The following is a 13,031-nucleotide window of genomic DNA, read 5'->3' as shown; positions in this document are numbered from 1 at the left end:
GTGGGTGTCACATGAACAAACAGAGTCTCCTAGTGAATCGAGTTGGCTCCGGCTCTAGCTCCAGCTCTGGCTCCTCGGCCTACTCTTTCGAAGGGAAGCATATCTATCACCACTCCCATCACCATCACCATTACCACCATCATCGTCGCCGCCATCATCTCCATGAGTTGATGGTGACGGTGTACGAGAGTGACCACTGGAATTGGACCAGTCAGGGTCCTACTCCTCATCCTTGCTAGGTGCAGGATCGAATGGTTGGGGTGCTTGTGAGTGTATGCCACCCTTTGAAGCCATAAAGTCATCCACATCTATCTGGGGGTTTAGACCTACTCTCGGCCTGATCCATCACTGGCTCACCTTACCCTTTACCCACTCCACCAAAGGATCCTCCTCTAACTGCACCTCAAAAACGTCGGTGAGCTTGATCAGGTTCCTATCATTATCCATACCCATGTGTATGTGCTGTATCTTCAGTCTCATATTACAATGCACATACACCAAGTCTGCCGAACGTTGGGAGCTCAATCGGTTCTGTCTCTTGGAGTGGATGAGAGAAAACGTACTCCCATTTTGCTCACAACTGGAAGTGGAACATGTTTGGTAGAGCACCTGGATTGCTATCTTCCTCAATTCTTGTGCATCACCCCCATATAATTCCTACCATTCAGCTGTATTACAGCAATAAGATATGTTATTTGCATTTTAAAGGTCTTAATATAAATGTAAGTAAGAGAATAAGATACTAAATTGCATACCCGCATCCATATTTGCCCGTCCAGCCAGTGCAACAAGGGTTCCAAAACTCCCCAAGGCGTCCTTGAAGCTTTTAATCTAATACCCATTTGGAAAATTGTTAATGTTAACAACCAATACGAGTTGGAATAATTACTTACTATATGCCAAGTGAACTACAAAACTCACCTCCAAGTTGCAAATAGACTGTATGACATCACTTGGCTCCAATTTGGCAACTACTTCATTGCTTCGATAAGATTTGGATTCATCCCAAGTCTATGGTTATATTGATACTTAGGATATAGATAGTATGCTGAAAATTGACATATAAATATTATTAATGCATAGTAATGTATTCTATAAATTATCGAATGCAATGGAATTAGGTACAATAATATATATATATATATATATATATATACTAGCCTTATGCAGTTGATACATGAGTTGAAGCTCCCAACGATCCTTGATTATCTTGAGGAAGGACTTGCTGCCAAGTGGCATTACATTGTGCACGTGCTCCTTTACTATGTCCCCGGTAGCATATAAGTGTGTCATGGTGGGCTTGAAAACATAGTCCACCAACCTCAGGACCTTGACCAGTGGGTCCAAAACTTTCAACTCCTTCAGGTGGTGCCAAAACTCCTTAGATGAAATGGTAGATTGAGCTGCCCTACTACCAGGGGAACCTAGTTCCCTCCACCCAAATCACTCAGATGCAAACATAGATATGGGTCCGACCTACGCCTTAAAGCTCTTCAATACAATGTAATTTGTGGCGAATCTAGTGATGCGAGACTTGACCAAGTCCCCACCACAGTTCTCCCTCAGAAGGTTCAGTGCAAACCTATAGTTGTAGACAAAGGTGCTCACTTGTCTCGCACTATGAACCATACTCTGCACCAATTTTATCTTCCCCATGTCCCTCAGCATGTGGTCAATGCAATGGGCTGCACAAGGTGTCCATAAGAGTCGATACCTACTGTAATGCATCAACTTTTCACCGACCTTCTTAAAGTTGCTTCCGTTATCTGTCCCTACCTGTATAATGTTCTCCACTCCGACCTCCTGGACCATATCCTTTAGAAACCTATAAATGTATTTTGCTTTATTTTTCTCCTTAGATGCATCCACAGATTTGAGGAATACTGTCCTCCTGTCACAGTTAATCATAAAGTAGATAATGAACTTTCTTATTGGCCCAATCCAACCATCGCAAATGATTGTCACCCTGTAGCTCTCCCACATCCTTTTCATGCCATCTATATACTTCTCTTGAAGCTTTTGTTTCTGTTAGGTCAAATACACATTCATCACCTCGTATATAGTCGGCCCCTTGACCCTTGGGCCAACATCAACAATCGTATCTAGCATAGCCTGATAATAGGGCCCTATAGTGGCATTTGCTCCATACCATCCACTTAGACACAATCTTCCCAACTTTTCCCTTTACATCACTCCACATGTGCTTTAGTTTACATTGCTTGTGGTCTTTTTCCCTGTAAATGCCAGGGATCTTGCTATAGTACGGGTCCTCTCTTGATGGTATTGGAGGTGGAGCTGAACTCGTACTCTATAATCTCCTTAGGGGCAACTCATCATGCATCCGCCCTTGTGGCTGTGGCTGTGCAAATCCACTACCACCTGCTCTAGACAGACCATTTGCTCCCCTAAACTCTCTCTATCTATCATACTCATGAAAACTTGCTCTGGTCCTTGCTTGTGCCCGTTGAAAATCCATAGTATCTGTCTTCGTTTGCACATCATCAGACACACAGGGTCATCATCATCATCATCATCATTGTCATCATCACCCTCTGTCCTGGTTGGGTCGCTAGAACTGCCTCCTCAAATTCCACCCCACCTTCTCCTTTTCTACCCTCCTCCGATGCCCTCCCCTCATGTGTGCAGCTATGGCCCTAGAATTCTCCATAGGGCATGGGCCCACATCCTTAACATTCCTAGCCAAATGTTGTTTCAGTCTTGTGGCCCCACCTCCCATGATCTTTATACCACAATAATTTACACTGAGCTTTTCTCTTCTCACCTCCAATTGGCACTCCATGCCTCCATGCTTCCATGCCTCCATGCTATATCTCCCTTGTCACCATCTCCTCCCTGGGCAGCCATTATCTTACCACCGTGTTGTTGCATGAAGAAAACAAGACATTATTAACTGAGGCACATCAATTGAGACCACTAACACAATTATCTAACTAATTATTTTTCCCCTAACCCTTATACTTTTCTATTAATTAAAAATAATTTTTCATATTTTTTTTTGGAAAAAATATTGGGCAATACAACAAAAGCAATATGGTACATTATAATAAGCCTCATATGAGCTTCAAAAATCAAAACACGCTGAAATTACTTTCATAATTTCTTTACTTTTCAAACCAAAACAAATTATTTTTCCCTATTTTTTTTTGAATTTAAAAAATATTTTTCATGACATAAAAATTATCTAGTAGTAGGAAAATAATTCGATTCCGTGAGGCCGTAGATCGGCCAATGGTGTCTAACATATATATAAAATTGAGCCTCTTCTAGTTGATATTAACCTTAATTTTTTTTCACATTCTTCTTGTAGGAATTTTTTTTTATAAAATTAGAAAAAAAACATATATATATGTATATATATATATATATATATATATATATGATAGATATATATAGGGAGAATGTTTTCTGTGCCGCAGCGCAGGCTGCACCTAGGCACATGGGCCTGCCACTCAGGGGGGCAGGGTGGTCATTGCGCCCACCCCCATGTGCCTGGGCGCAGCCTGCGCTGCGGCACAGAGAACAGCACCCCATATATATATATAAACTAAAAAAAAATTCTGTCGCCGTAAGGCCGTAGATTAGGCTCCGGTATCTGACATATAAAAATTTCATCATCAACAATTGAGTATTTATCATTTTTTTTTTCAAAAAATTAGGGCTGCAATAGGGTCGGGTTAGGCCGGGCTTTATAGAACCCTAGTCCAACCCTGAGTTCCCTTAGCTGGGCCCAGGCCCAACCTGATCCTGACTCCGGGATTGAAAAATCCAACCCTGACCCGCCCTCGGGGTCAGGCCGGGCTGACCCTGATTGGCCCTGATTATGGGGAGGGGGAAGAAAATGCATGGGCTGGAATGGGCCGGGGAGAAAATTATCAATTTTGCATAATAAAATGTATTCTATCACTTATTATCAATATATATTTTATAGTATAACTTAAAACAAGGTTGGGCTGGGCCGGGCCGGGCTGGGCTTAGCCCGAAGCCTCAACCCTGGCCCGACCCGACCCTGACTCAGGGCCAGAAATTTCCAGCGCTGACCCACCCTCGGGGCCAAATATCTTAGCCCAAACCTTGTTCGGGCTCAGGGAGGGCCAGGGCAGGTTCGGGCCGACTGGGCGAAACTTGCACCCCTACAAAAAATCGTTTTGGAAAGTTCATTAGCTGGAACTATTGAATGTGGTCAAATCTTTACCAATACGCAACATTTGATTCTTTGGAGTGATGTGGCAACTCCCAACAGTGTATTCCAACAGTTTGATGAGGTGATGTAGCAGAAAATGTGTTTTCTCCTTTCTGCAGGCGAAAGAACTCAGATAGACGAGTTCAAAATTTTGACCAGAAATCGCAAACTAGTGCATTTTATAAAGGTGAAAAAGTCGTATCGCCAAAATGATATGGCTTGAAGGCGAAATTTCAACCGAAATTGTGCTGATCCATTAATTCATCTCTTGTTTCGTCTCGGCCATGTCAAAATTAGTGAAACTAGCAAAATTTCACCGAGATATCAGCGAGTTTTTGAACCATGTTGATCGGTCATGCAGAGGAATGGTGGAGAATACATTAACAATGGCTACCAGTTTGCTACATTGAACCTACTACGTGGGAGGAGATGGAAGAAGAGCTGAAACTCAATTAACTTCCTGAAATGTTCAAGGGCAGGCTGCACGTAAAGTTCAACACACACTGGCAATGTAGTTTATTAGTGGCCGTTATATGGAGCAGTTTGATCCACTCAGTTCCCGCACCGAAATTCATGAAGATGAGATAAAATCAATCTCACACTTCAAATCAGGTCTAAACCCTGATATGAGAAAGGAACTTAATGTGCATAACTTGTATGACTTGCAAGACTGCTTCCAAAAGGTACTTTGAGGAGCAGAGAAATTATAAGAAAAACAAACTTGGCAGAAACCAAAGAAAAACCAAATATTCATGTACAAAAATCTGTCGTAAAGGGGTTGTAACAACTATTTATAGAAAAAAATCCGAAGGAAAAAACTTCTAAATCTAGGATTCTTGAACTGCTAATCAACTTTTCCAATAGTGTAAGTACTCTAGTTTCCTTATAACAACCTATAACAAACAGCCTATTCCTAATAAAACATGATATTGTAAAATTAGAAACTCCTAATAGATAGCTAAAGAGAACCCTACAACCTGCCTTAAAACAATAATATAGAAATAAGAGGATTGCATAATCCCCTCCCCAACATTACAGGACTATACTATCTGAGGACTCGGTTAAAAGCCAGTGGGAGACGCCTGTCTTTAGTTCGCCTCTCTTTGTGTTGTTCATGAAGCTTAAACATCTTCGGAGTGCTCTCCAAACATGGAATAGGGAGGTTTTTGGCAATATACACCAGAAAGTCAGGGAAGTTGAGGACTTGGTTAGTAGGGCAGAGGCGGCCTGTGATCAGGTTGCGAGCGATGAATCTGTGTTGACACTTGTGGAGGCCAAGAAGGCATTATAGGGGGTGCTTCTCTAGGAGGAAATTTTCTAGAAGCAGAAATCCAGAGTTACTTGGCTAAAAGAGGGGGATCGGAATACTAATTTTTTTCACTCCATGGTTAATGTTAGAAGAAGGCAGAGTGATATTCACAGAGTCAGGTCTGGGGATGGTGAGTGGATTACTGATCAGGAGGGGGTACAGGCAACGGCGGTGAGACATTTCTCGGACATTTTTGTTTCTCAAAGGTGTGTGGATGATGAGGAATTGCTTGCTCAAATTCCCCAAGTTGTGTCGGAGGAAGATAATATTATGCTCTTGACTCCCCCTTCTTTAGAGGAGGTTAAAGAGGCGGTTTTTTCCTTGTCAAGTGATAGTGCTCCAGGCCCTGATGGTTTCTCAGGGTATTTTTTCACAGCTTGCTGGGAGGTTGTTGCAAGTGATGTCTAGGCAGCAGCGAAAGATTTTTTTGAAGGGGGTGCTCTTCCAAGAAGCTTCACATTTGCAAACCTGGTGCTGATTCATAAAAAGGACAACCCTGAGGTAATGTCTGATTTTCGACCAATTAGCCTCTGTAATTTTTCCTATAAAATTATTGCCAAAAATATTGTTTCCAGGTTGGCGGGGCTACTCCCGGCCTTCATTGCCGAAGAGCAGGGCGCTTTTGTTCAGGGTAGGTGTATCCATGACAATATTTTTATTATCCAAGAGGTCACTCATGATTTAAACAGGAAGACTAGGGGAAGCAATGTGATCCTCAAGTTGGATATGGCAAAGGCTTATGACTGTTTGGAGTAGAGGTTCCTTTATTTGGTCCTGTCAAGGTTTGGGTTTGTTGAAGCATGGATCAATTTAATTAGGAAGACAACGAAGAATTGTTGGTTCTCCATAGTCATGGGGGGCGGCTCTTTGGGATTTTTCAAGTCTACCAGGGGTTTGAGACAGGGGGATCCTTTGTCTCCTACTCTGTTTATTTTGGCAGAAGAGGTTCTGAGCAGGGCGTTGAAAAATCTATTTGTGGAAGGGCGTGCATCCTATTTTCGGCTTCCCAGGGGATGTGCTGGTATCTCCCACTGTTTGTTTGTAGATGACACCATTATTTTTACTAGGGGGTTGAAGTACTCCTTGAAACAAATTTTGGGGTTCTTAAGTAGGTATGAAGGCTTCTCAGGGTAAATGGTGAATAAACAAAAAAGTTGCTTTCTGTTGGGTGACAAGGTCTCTGCGGCTAGAGCTTGAATGGTGGGGTCAGTTATAGGGTTTGCTAGAAAGCCGCTCCCGATTACTTATTTGGGAGCCCCACTCCATACTGGAACACTTAAAGTTTGTTTCTTCGATGAGTTAGTTGGAAAAATAAGGAACAAGGTGGCAGGTTGGAAAGGAAAGCTCTTGTCTTCCGGGGGACGTGTTACACTCTTGAAACATGTGCTAGCTTCCATCCCCATCCATGTGCTTGCAACTTTGGATCTGCCTAAGGCAGTTTTGGGTAGGATCTATGGAATCTTCGCTGATTTTCTCTAGGGAAGCTCAGAATGGGGCAAGCATAGGCACTAGGTGAACTGGCAGAAAGTTTGTAGGCTGCTAAAAGAAGGGGGGGGGGGGGTTGGGTGTCAGGCTCTTGGAGGATTTCGGTCTCGCCTTAAGACTTAAAGGATTATGGAGAATCCTTGCTAACCATTCGCTGTGGAGTGAGTTTTTCAGGGCTATATTCTTTAAAAATAACCATATTGCTTTGGCGGATTTGAGTGGGATAGGCTTGAAGTCTTGGAGAAATGCTTTGGCACATAAGGACTTCATCCTGGCCAAGTCAAGATGGTTGATTGGCTCGGGTAATATATGGTTTTGGTTGGATAATTGGGTAGGGGTTGGGCCATTGATTGATTATGTGGACAATGCCCTTCAGGTAGACATGTATGTGCGAGACAAGGATGCTTTAGAGAAGAATGGCTCGTGGAAGCAAACTTTGTTGGGCCAAATTGACTCTGATGTGGTAAGTCAAAGCATCATTTCTATGAAATTTGCAATGGGTATTGAGAAGGATGTTCTGGTTTGGACTCCTACTAATGATGGTCAGTTCACGACTAAATCTGCCTGGATTGAGGTGTGGTGTAAGTCGCCTGGGGTCTCCTATGCCAGATGGGTTTGGAACCAATCCCTGCCCTCGAAGATAGGTTTTTTTACTTGTCAGCTCCTCAATGGAAAAATACCCACAGATGAGTCTTTGATGGCTGTTGGTATTCCCCTAGCATCTAAGGGTAACTGTTGCGGAAGCCCTAGGAGAGATACAACAGTCCATTGCCTAGTAACTGGAGGCACTGCGACTAAGGTCTGGAATTACTTTTCACGTCTTTTCGATATTAATGTGATTTCTTCTCAGGATGCCAGGAGTCGAATCTTGTTTTGGCATAGGCAGCAAGTGGTAAAAGCCTCTGTGCCTATATTACTGGGCTGTTACTTTCCCTAGTAGTTTGGGAGCTTTGGAAGGAAAGGAACAATAGAAGGCACGGGGAACGAATGCGAACAGCGAGTTCAATTGTTGAGACCATAAAAACTTGGGTGCAAGACATCCCGTATCCTCCCAAGTTTGGGCCCTCGGATTCTTCTAGGGAAGTGTTAATTCTACAATGTTTTGGCTTATCGGCTCCGCCTACCAGACCGAAGCGCCCGATCCCTGTTTATTGGTGTCTGCCTTTCACCTCAGTGAAGCTTATTGTTGATGGTACCTGTAGAGGTAATCCTGGTATAGGAGGGGGTGGAGGGATCATCAGAGATAAGGATGGGGTTGTTTTGGCAGCCTTTTCTGGTTTTTATGGTGAGTGCCCAAATTCAGTTGCAGAATTAAGGGCTTTGACAGATGGCTTGAAGCTGTGCCATGAGTTAGGCCTGACTGATTTTGTGGTGAACTCAGATTCCTTCACTACGGCCAGAATGATACAACATAAGAGGCGTAGCTTATGGAGGGGATGGTACTGGTTCCAGGAGTCCATGGCCCTTTTTCGTTCTTCTCGGCCTCTTTTATCCTTCGCTTATAGATAAAGTAACAGGGCAGCGGATTGGCTTGCCAATTTAGCTTGTAATACAGGTGCTTCCATTGTTTTCCACTAGGATCTGCAGCGTATTCTTCGGGAAGACACGGCTGGTTTACCAGTCCTCAGAAAGTAATGTAAAGCTCTTCATGTTCTTGTTTGGTTTGGGTTTGGGAACAGTTTTTGTTGAGAGTTATGCTCCTTGGGTTGGGGTAAGGCGGTACGTCCCCCCCGTGTATTCTTTTTTCAAGTTTTGACATTAATAAAATTCTAGGGGCTGGCCCCGATCCCAGGTAATATTTGGGTTTAAAAAAAAAAGGACTATAATATCTGACATACAAGATCAGAACCTGTACTAATCAAAATTAATCCTAGCCACATGTCTGGATTGTGGATTGCTTCTGCAATAGTATATAGGTTAGAATGGGGATATAGCATGGGAAGGCCCTCCCCCCCCCCAAAAAAAAAAAAAATAATAATAATAAATAAATAAATAAAAAAAATTGTATGTAGCAACCAATCAGCAAAAAAGAAACCCAAAAGTTTTAAATGACATTTTGGTACTATATACTATATTATAGTCCCAATAAAACCATATACTTTCTTATATATTTGTTATGTATAAATATGTCTTCATGTAAGTACACTCCCTCCAAATGGCTGAAGCTTATGTATGCCTAAACCTCCAACCTCTATTTTACTCAACTTATCCGAAGTAAATAAACTTAACGTTTATCAAACAAATAAATAAATAAGACATAATTTTCCTTGTTTAGGAGTGCATCATTCACTTTTAATTCATTCGAGTTCTTTTTCATTTCATTATGTAGTTTTATATTAAGTAGATGGGTGAGATTAGACAATCTATAATGGACAATATTCATGTAGCCATAGACTAAATAACTAACAGCAAAATGTGGAAGCAGAGGCCAAAATGACTCTTATTGCATTCAAATCAATCCCTTATTTTGACTAATTTTAGAGTTCAAATGTTTCTCCTTTTGGAAGTTTGTTCTCTGGTTTATTGGCTTGATGTGTGTTCCAGTAACAATTTGATAAGGATATTGTACAAGCTTCTCATGAGGGTGGACCTCGGCGCAACGGTAAGGTTGCTCCATTGCGACCTATTGGTTGCGGGTTCAAGTCGAGAAACAACCTCTCCATGAAGCGGGGATTAAGGCTGTGTACATTATGACCCTCCCCGGTCCCCGCAATGGTAGAGCCTCGTGCACTGGGTGCGCCCTTCATTGTACAAGCTTCTCTTCAACCTTAATTCAAAGTAGTGCTTGCCAGTAGATTTTGAGATGCCTTGGCCTCTTTGGTAATGACCAGAGTTGCATTTAGCTGAGTTTATCAGTTGTTATTATGTGAGATTGATAGTTCTTGTTGAGCAGCCTTAAACAATAGTTAATTGCATTTATTTTTTCTTACATAGATCTATCCTCATAAATGATATTTTTATCGTTGTCGCAGCTGTCTACTGCTGGAGGTAGGCTTATCATCTCAAGTGATGGTGTTTGGGATGCTTTGTCATTTGAAATGGCTCTGAATTGTTGTCTTGGGATGTCAGCAGATGCTGCAGCTGAGCAAATTGTTAAAGTAAGCTACTAGCTAGTTGGTTTTTCAGCTATTCTTTCTTTTTTTGGTAATAGGTTGTTTGTTTATTCACTAATATTCTTGTATCATCTAGTACTTCTCTATCTTCATTATCTCTTATATTCTATTTGCAGGTGGCTGTACAAGATAAGGGGCTTCGAGATGATACGACCTGTATTGTGGTAGATATACTACCACCAGAGAAGATAACTCCTTCTGCACCACCGTCTAAGAAGCAAGGGAAAGGGGTTTTCAAGGCCATGTTCCGCAAAAAGTCTTCGGAATCATCATCTCATATTGATAAGGAATATATTGAGCCAGATGTTGTGGAGGAGATATATGAGCAAGGTTCTGCTGTTCTTGCAGAAAGGTTTTTGTTCCGCATATTATCATTAACAATAAATTTAGAATCCTTTTAGCCTGAGTCTTTCAACTATATTGTTTCATTGCTTATATAACAATTTGTTACATGGTTATTTATTTGTGGAAACTAAAATGATAAAAATTTTGATATTTTAACTAAGGGAAACATTTGCTTGGTTTGCAGGTTAGATACAGAATATCCGTTGTGCAACCTGTTCAAGTTATTCATGTGTGCAGTTTGTCAGATAGAGATGAAACCTGGAGAGGGCATTTCTGTACATGCTGGTACCTTAAATCCAAGAAAAGTTCGCCCTTGGGATGGTCCTTTCCTTTGCTTAAGCTGTCAAGCAAAGAAAGAAGCCATGGAAGGGAAAAGACCATCAGGAGGTAAATAAGCCTCTTTCTCTAATTGTTGTGACCAACTATTTTCAAGTTTTAACTCTGCCTATTTAATTCTTTCCAGATGGTGCTAGAATTAGTAGTGGAAGTGACTAGCAATCTTATTCAACAGCATTGGGATGATTTTGCAATCTACCTTGGTACTAACAATTGTTTCAAAGCTAACCAGGACTCCGAATTTCAAAGCCTCGTCCCTAAAACTAATTTTGTTCATTCCCAAGTTAGGGGATTGAAGATTTGTACTGCATTATGTCATCAACTTCAGGAGCTATTGAGAGTTCTGACTAACTATCAAGTCACAATGTCAGAGTTCAAGATTCTTCATTTATTCAAGAAGCCACAACATGATTTGGAGAATGATTCAATGCACCTGATCTATTCTGAGGACTTTGAGAGGTTTTGGTGAATTCACTGATGTCTTAGAGTTGCCTGAGATGATCCACTCAACTTGCTGTTTTCACTTCTGTATATTGGTCCCTTTTATACAATTATCATCAAAGCAAAGGAGTCTCATGTAATATTATGGCACAAAAGCATGGGCGAGAAATTATACTAATTTCTTAGTCTTGTTTAGATGAAATGTAAAAACTACTTCATGAATATTATGGAGCATATATTGTATTAATTCGATCCTTTGCTTATCAAGTGGGGAAGTAAACCTCCAGAATCATGGGGGATAACAGAGTTTACAATAAAATAATTCATTTTTCAATTGATAACAATGAGACACTAGTGTATTCCTATTCCTATCCCTCTTGGGAAATTGCATTGCTCGAGTTTTAATACAAGAATTTTTTTGTTGTTTTTTCCCTCCCACCCACTGCTCCTTCACCCCCTCCCCTTAAAAAAAAAAAAAAATTAAATAAAAGAGAAAAATGTTCATATTGGTTGTGAGTTACCTTCTATGTGGCATTGTGACCTTTAGATGTGGAATATCTTGGATTAATCACATGTCAAATTTATTTGCTTATCTCAATTGTATGATCCATTATGTGTGGAGCTTTTTCTCCAGGAATTGACATTTTCAATAAATTTTGAAAGCATTAGTGAAATTGAGAAGTCATATTGATGCAGAATTTACCATATGGCTAGGTGATGGACAAGGATATGTCCATTCAATTGGAGCGCTAAGCTGCTATGTTGTCCTTATAATAGGCGGAGCTCCCATATCTCCTTTTTGGTAGAAAGCCTTTTTTGTTTTCCTTTTGCGAGAAGCAAAATTTTATGTCTTGATTTGTGGTTTTACTTTAAATAAATTGGTTATAACTTGGCTATGCTTGATCGATTCTTGGCATAAAGCATTTTAATTCCACTTGCAACTAAACGAAACCAAATTTTAATTTAATTTCACTTGCCTTCTCTTCCCTCCCCTTCCCTTCCCTTTAAAATCCTTCCAACCAGATGAGGCTAAATGGAAAGATTATCTCTCGATTTGGATCTTAGCCCAACCAAGTAGAAGCTTTTCTCCTTTGATTTATTTGTCCCATTAATTATGTGGATGATTATAAATACCATCGGATGAGCTGGTACATGCACTAGTGTGGGGCCAATGAGAGTGCACACAAAAGCATTGTTTTGGATGGGGTTTTCAATTTCACTGAGGGCTGAAAGGTCTTTTTGTATGTGTATGGGTACCCACTTTAATATCATAAGTTCTCCTTGATCCCAAGGATCCAAAATGGCTAATTGTAACTTGAATAGGGCAAGCAATTAGGTTTGGCCTTGAGATTCTCCGGTCTTCTTTTCCGACATCTACTCTGGCTTTGGTTCCATCACTAGATCTATGCCCAACATCCTCAGGCCTTTCATGATGACAAGAAGATCGAGTTGACACACAATCCATCGGTGCAATGAGGATTCTCCAAATAAAATGGAGCATCGACGAGCTTCTGACACAAATTCATGAAACATTGGACCGAAACGATGGGGTAAATGATGGACAATGGCATGTAGATGAGTGAAAGCGGAATTGCAATAGGCATGCTTTCAAAAATATCTCGTATAATAATGAGAAAAGTCAAAATGGGCACCAAGCATTGAGCCCATTTGATGAGCACCAAATTCTGAAGCTATTTGATTAGTACTAAATGGTGGACCCATTTGATGGACACCCAATCTTGAAACCATTTGGTAAGCACTAAGAGATGGTGCCATTTGAAGGGCATTAAGCCATTAAGTG

The 13,031-nt window shown here is 41.0% G+C and overlaps 1 protein-coding gene across 2 annotated transcripts in view; it reads left to right on the top strand.

The window, feature by feature from the left end:
• The window catches only part of LOC122662610 (probable protein phosphatase 2C 12), a 64,179-nt gene extending 52,584 nt beyond the window's left edge, over positions 1 to 11,595 (top strand). For both annotated transcript variants that reach the window (XM_043858288.1, XM_043858290.1), the window contains 4 exons: positions 9,968 to 10,093; positions 10,225 to 10,460; positions 10,638 to 10,840; positions 10,917 to 11,595. In XM_043858288.1, coding sequence (XP_043714223.1) covers positions 9,968 to 10,093; positions 10,225 to 10,460; positions 10,638 to 10,840; positions 10,917 to 10,948 — 597 coding nt within the window. In that variant the 3' untranslated portion in view covers positions 10,949 to 11,595. The remainder of the gene's footprint in view (positions 1 to 9,967; positions 10,094 to 10,224; positions 10,461 to 10,637; positions 10,841 to 10,916) is intronic.
• Positions 11,596 to 13,031: the final 1,436 nt, after the last annotated feature.

This window comes from Telopea speciosissima, chromosome 5 (assembly GCF_018873765.1).
Source record: "Telopea speciosissima isolate NSW1024214 ecotype Mountain lineage chromosome 5, Tspe_v1, whole genome shotgun sequence".
Lineage (NCBI taxonomy): Eukaryota > Viridiplantae > Streptophyta > Magnoliopsida > Proteales > Proteaceae > Telopea > Telopea speciosissima.
The sequence above is the reverse complement of the archived record's forward strand: the minus strand, read 5'-3'. Positions and strand labels throughout refer to the sequence as shown.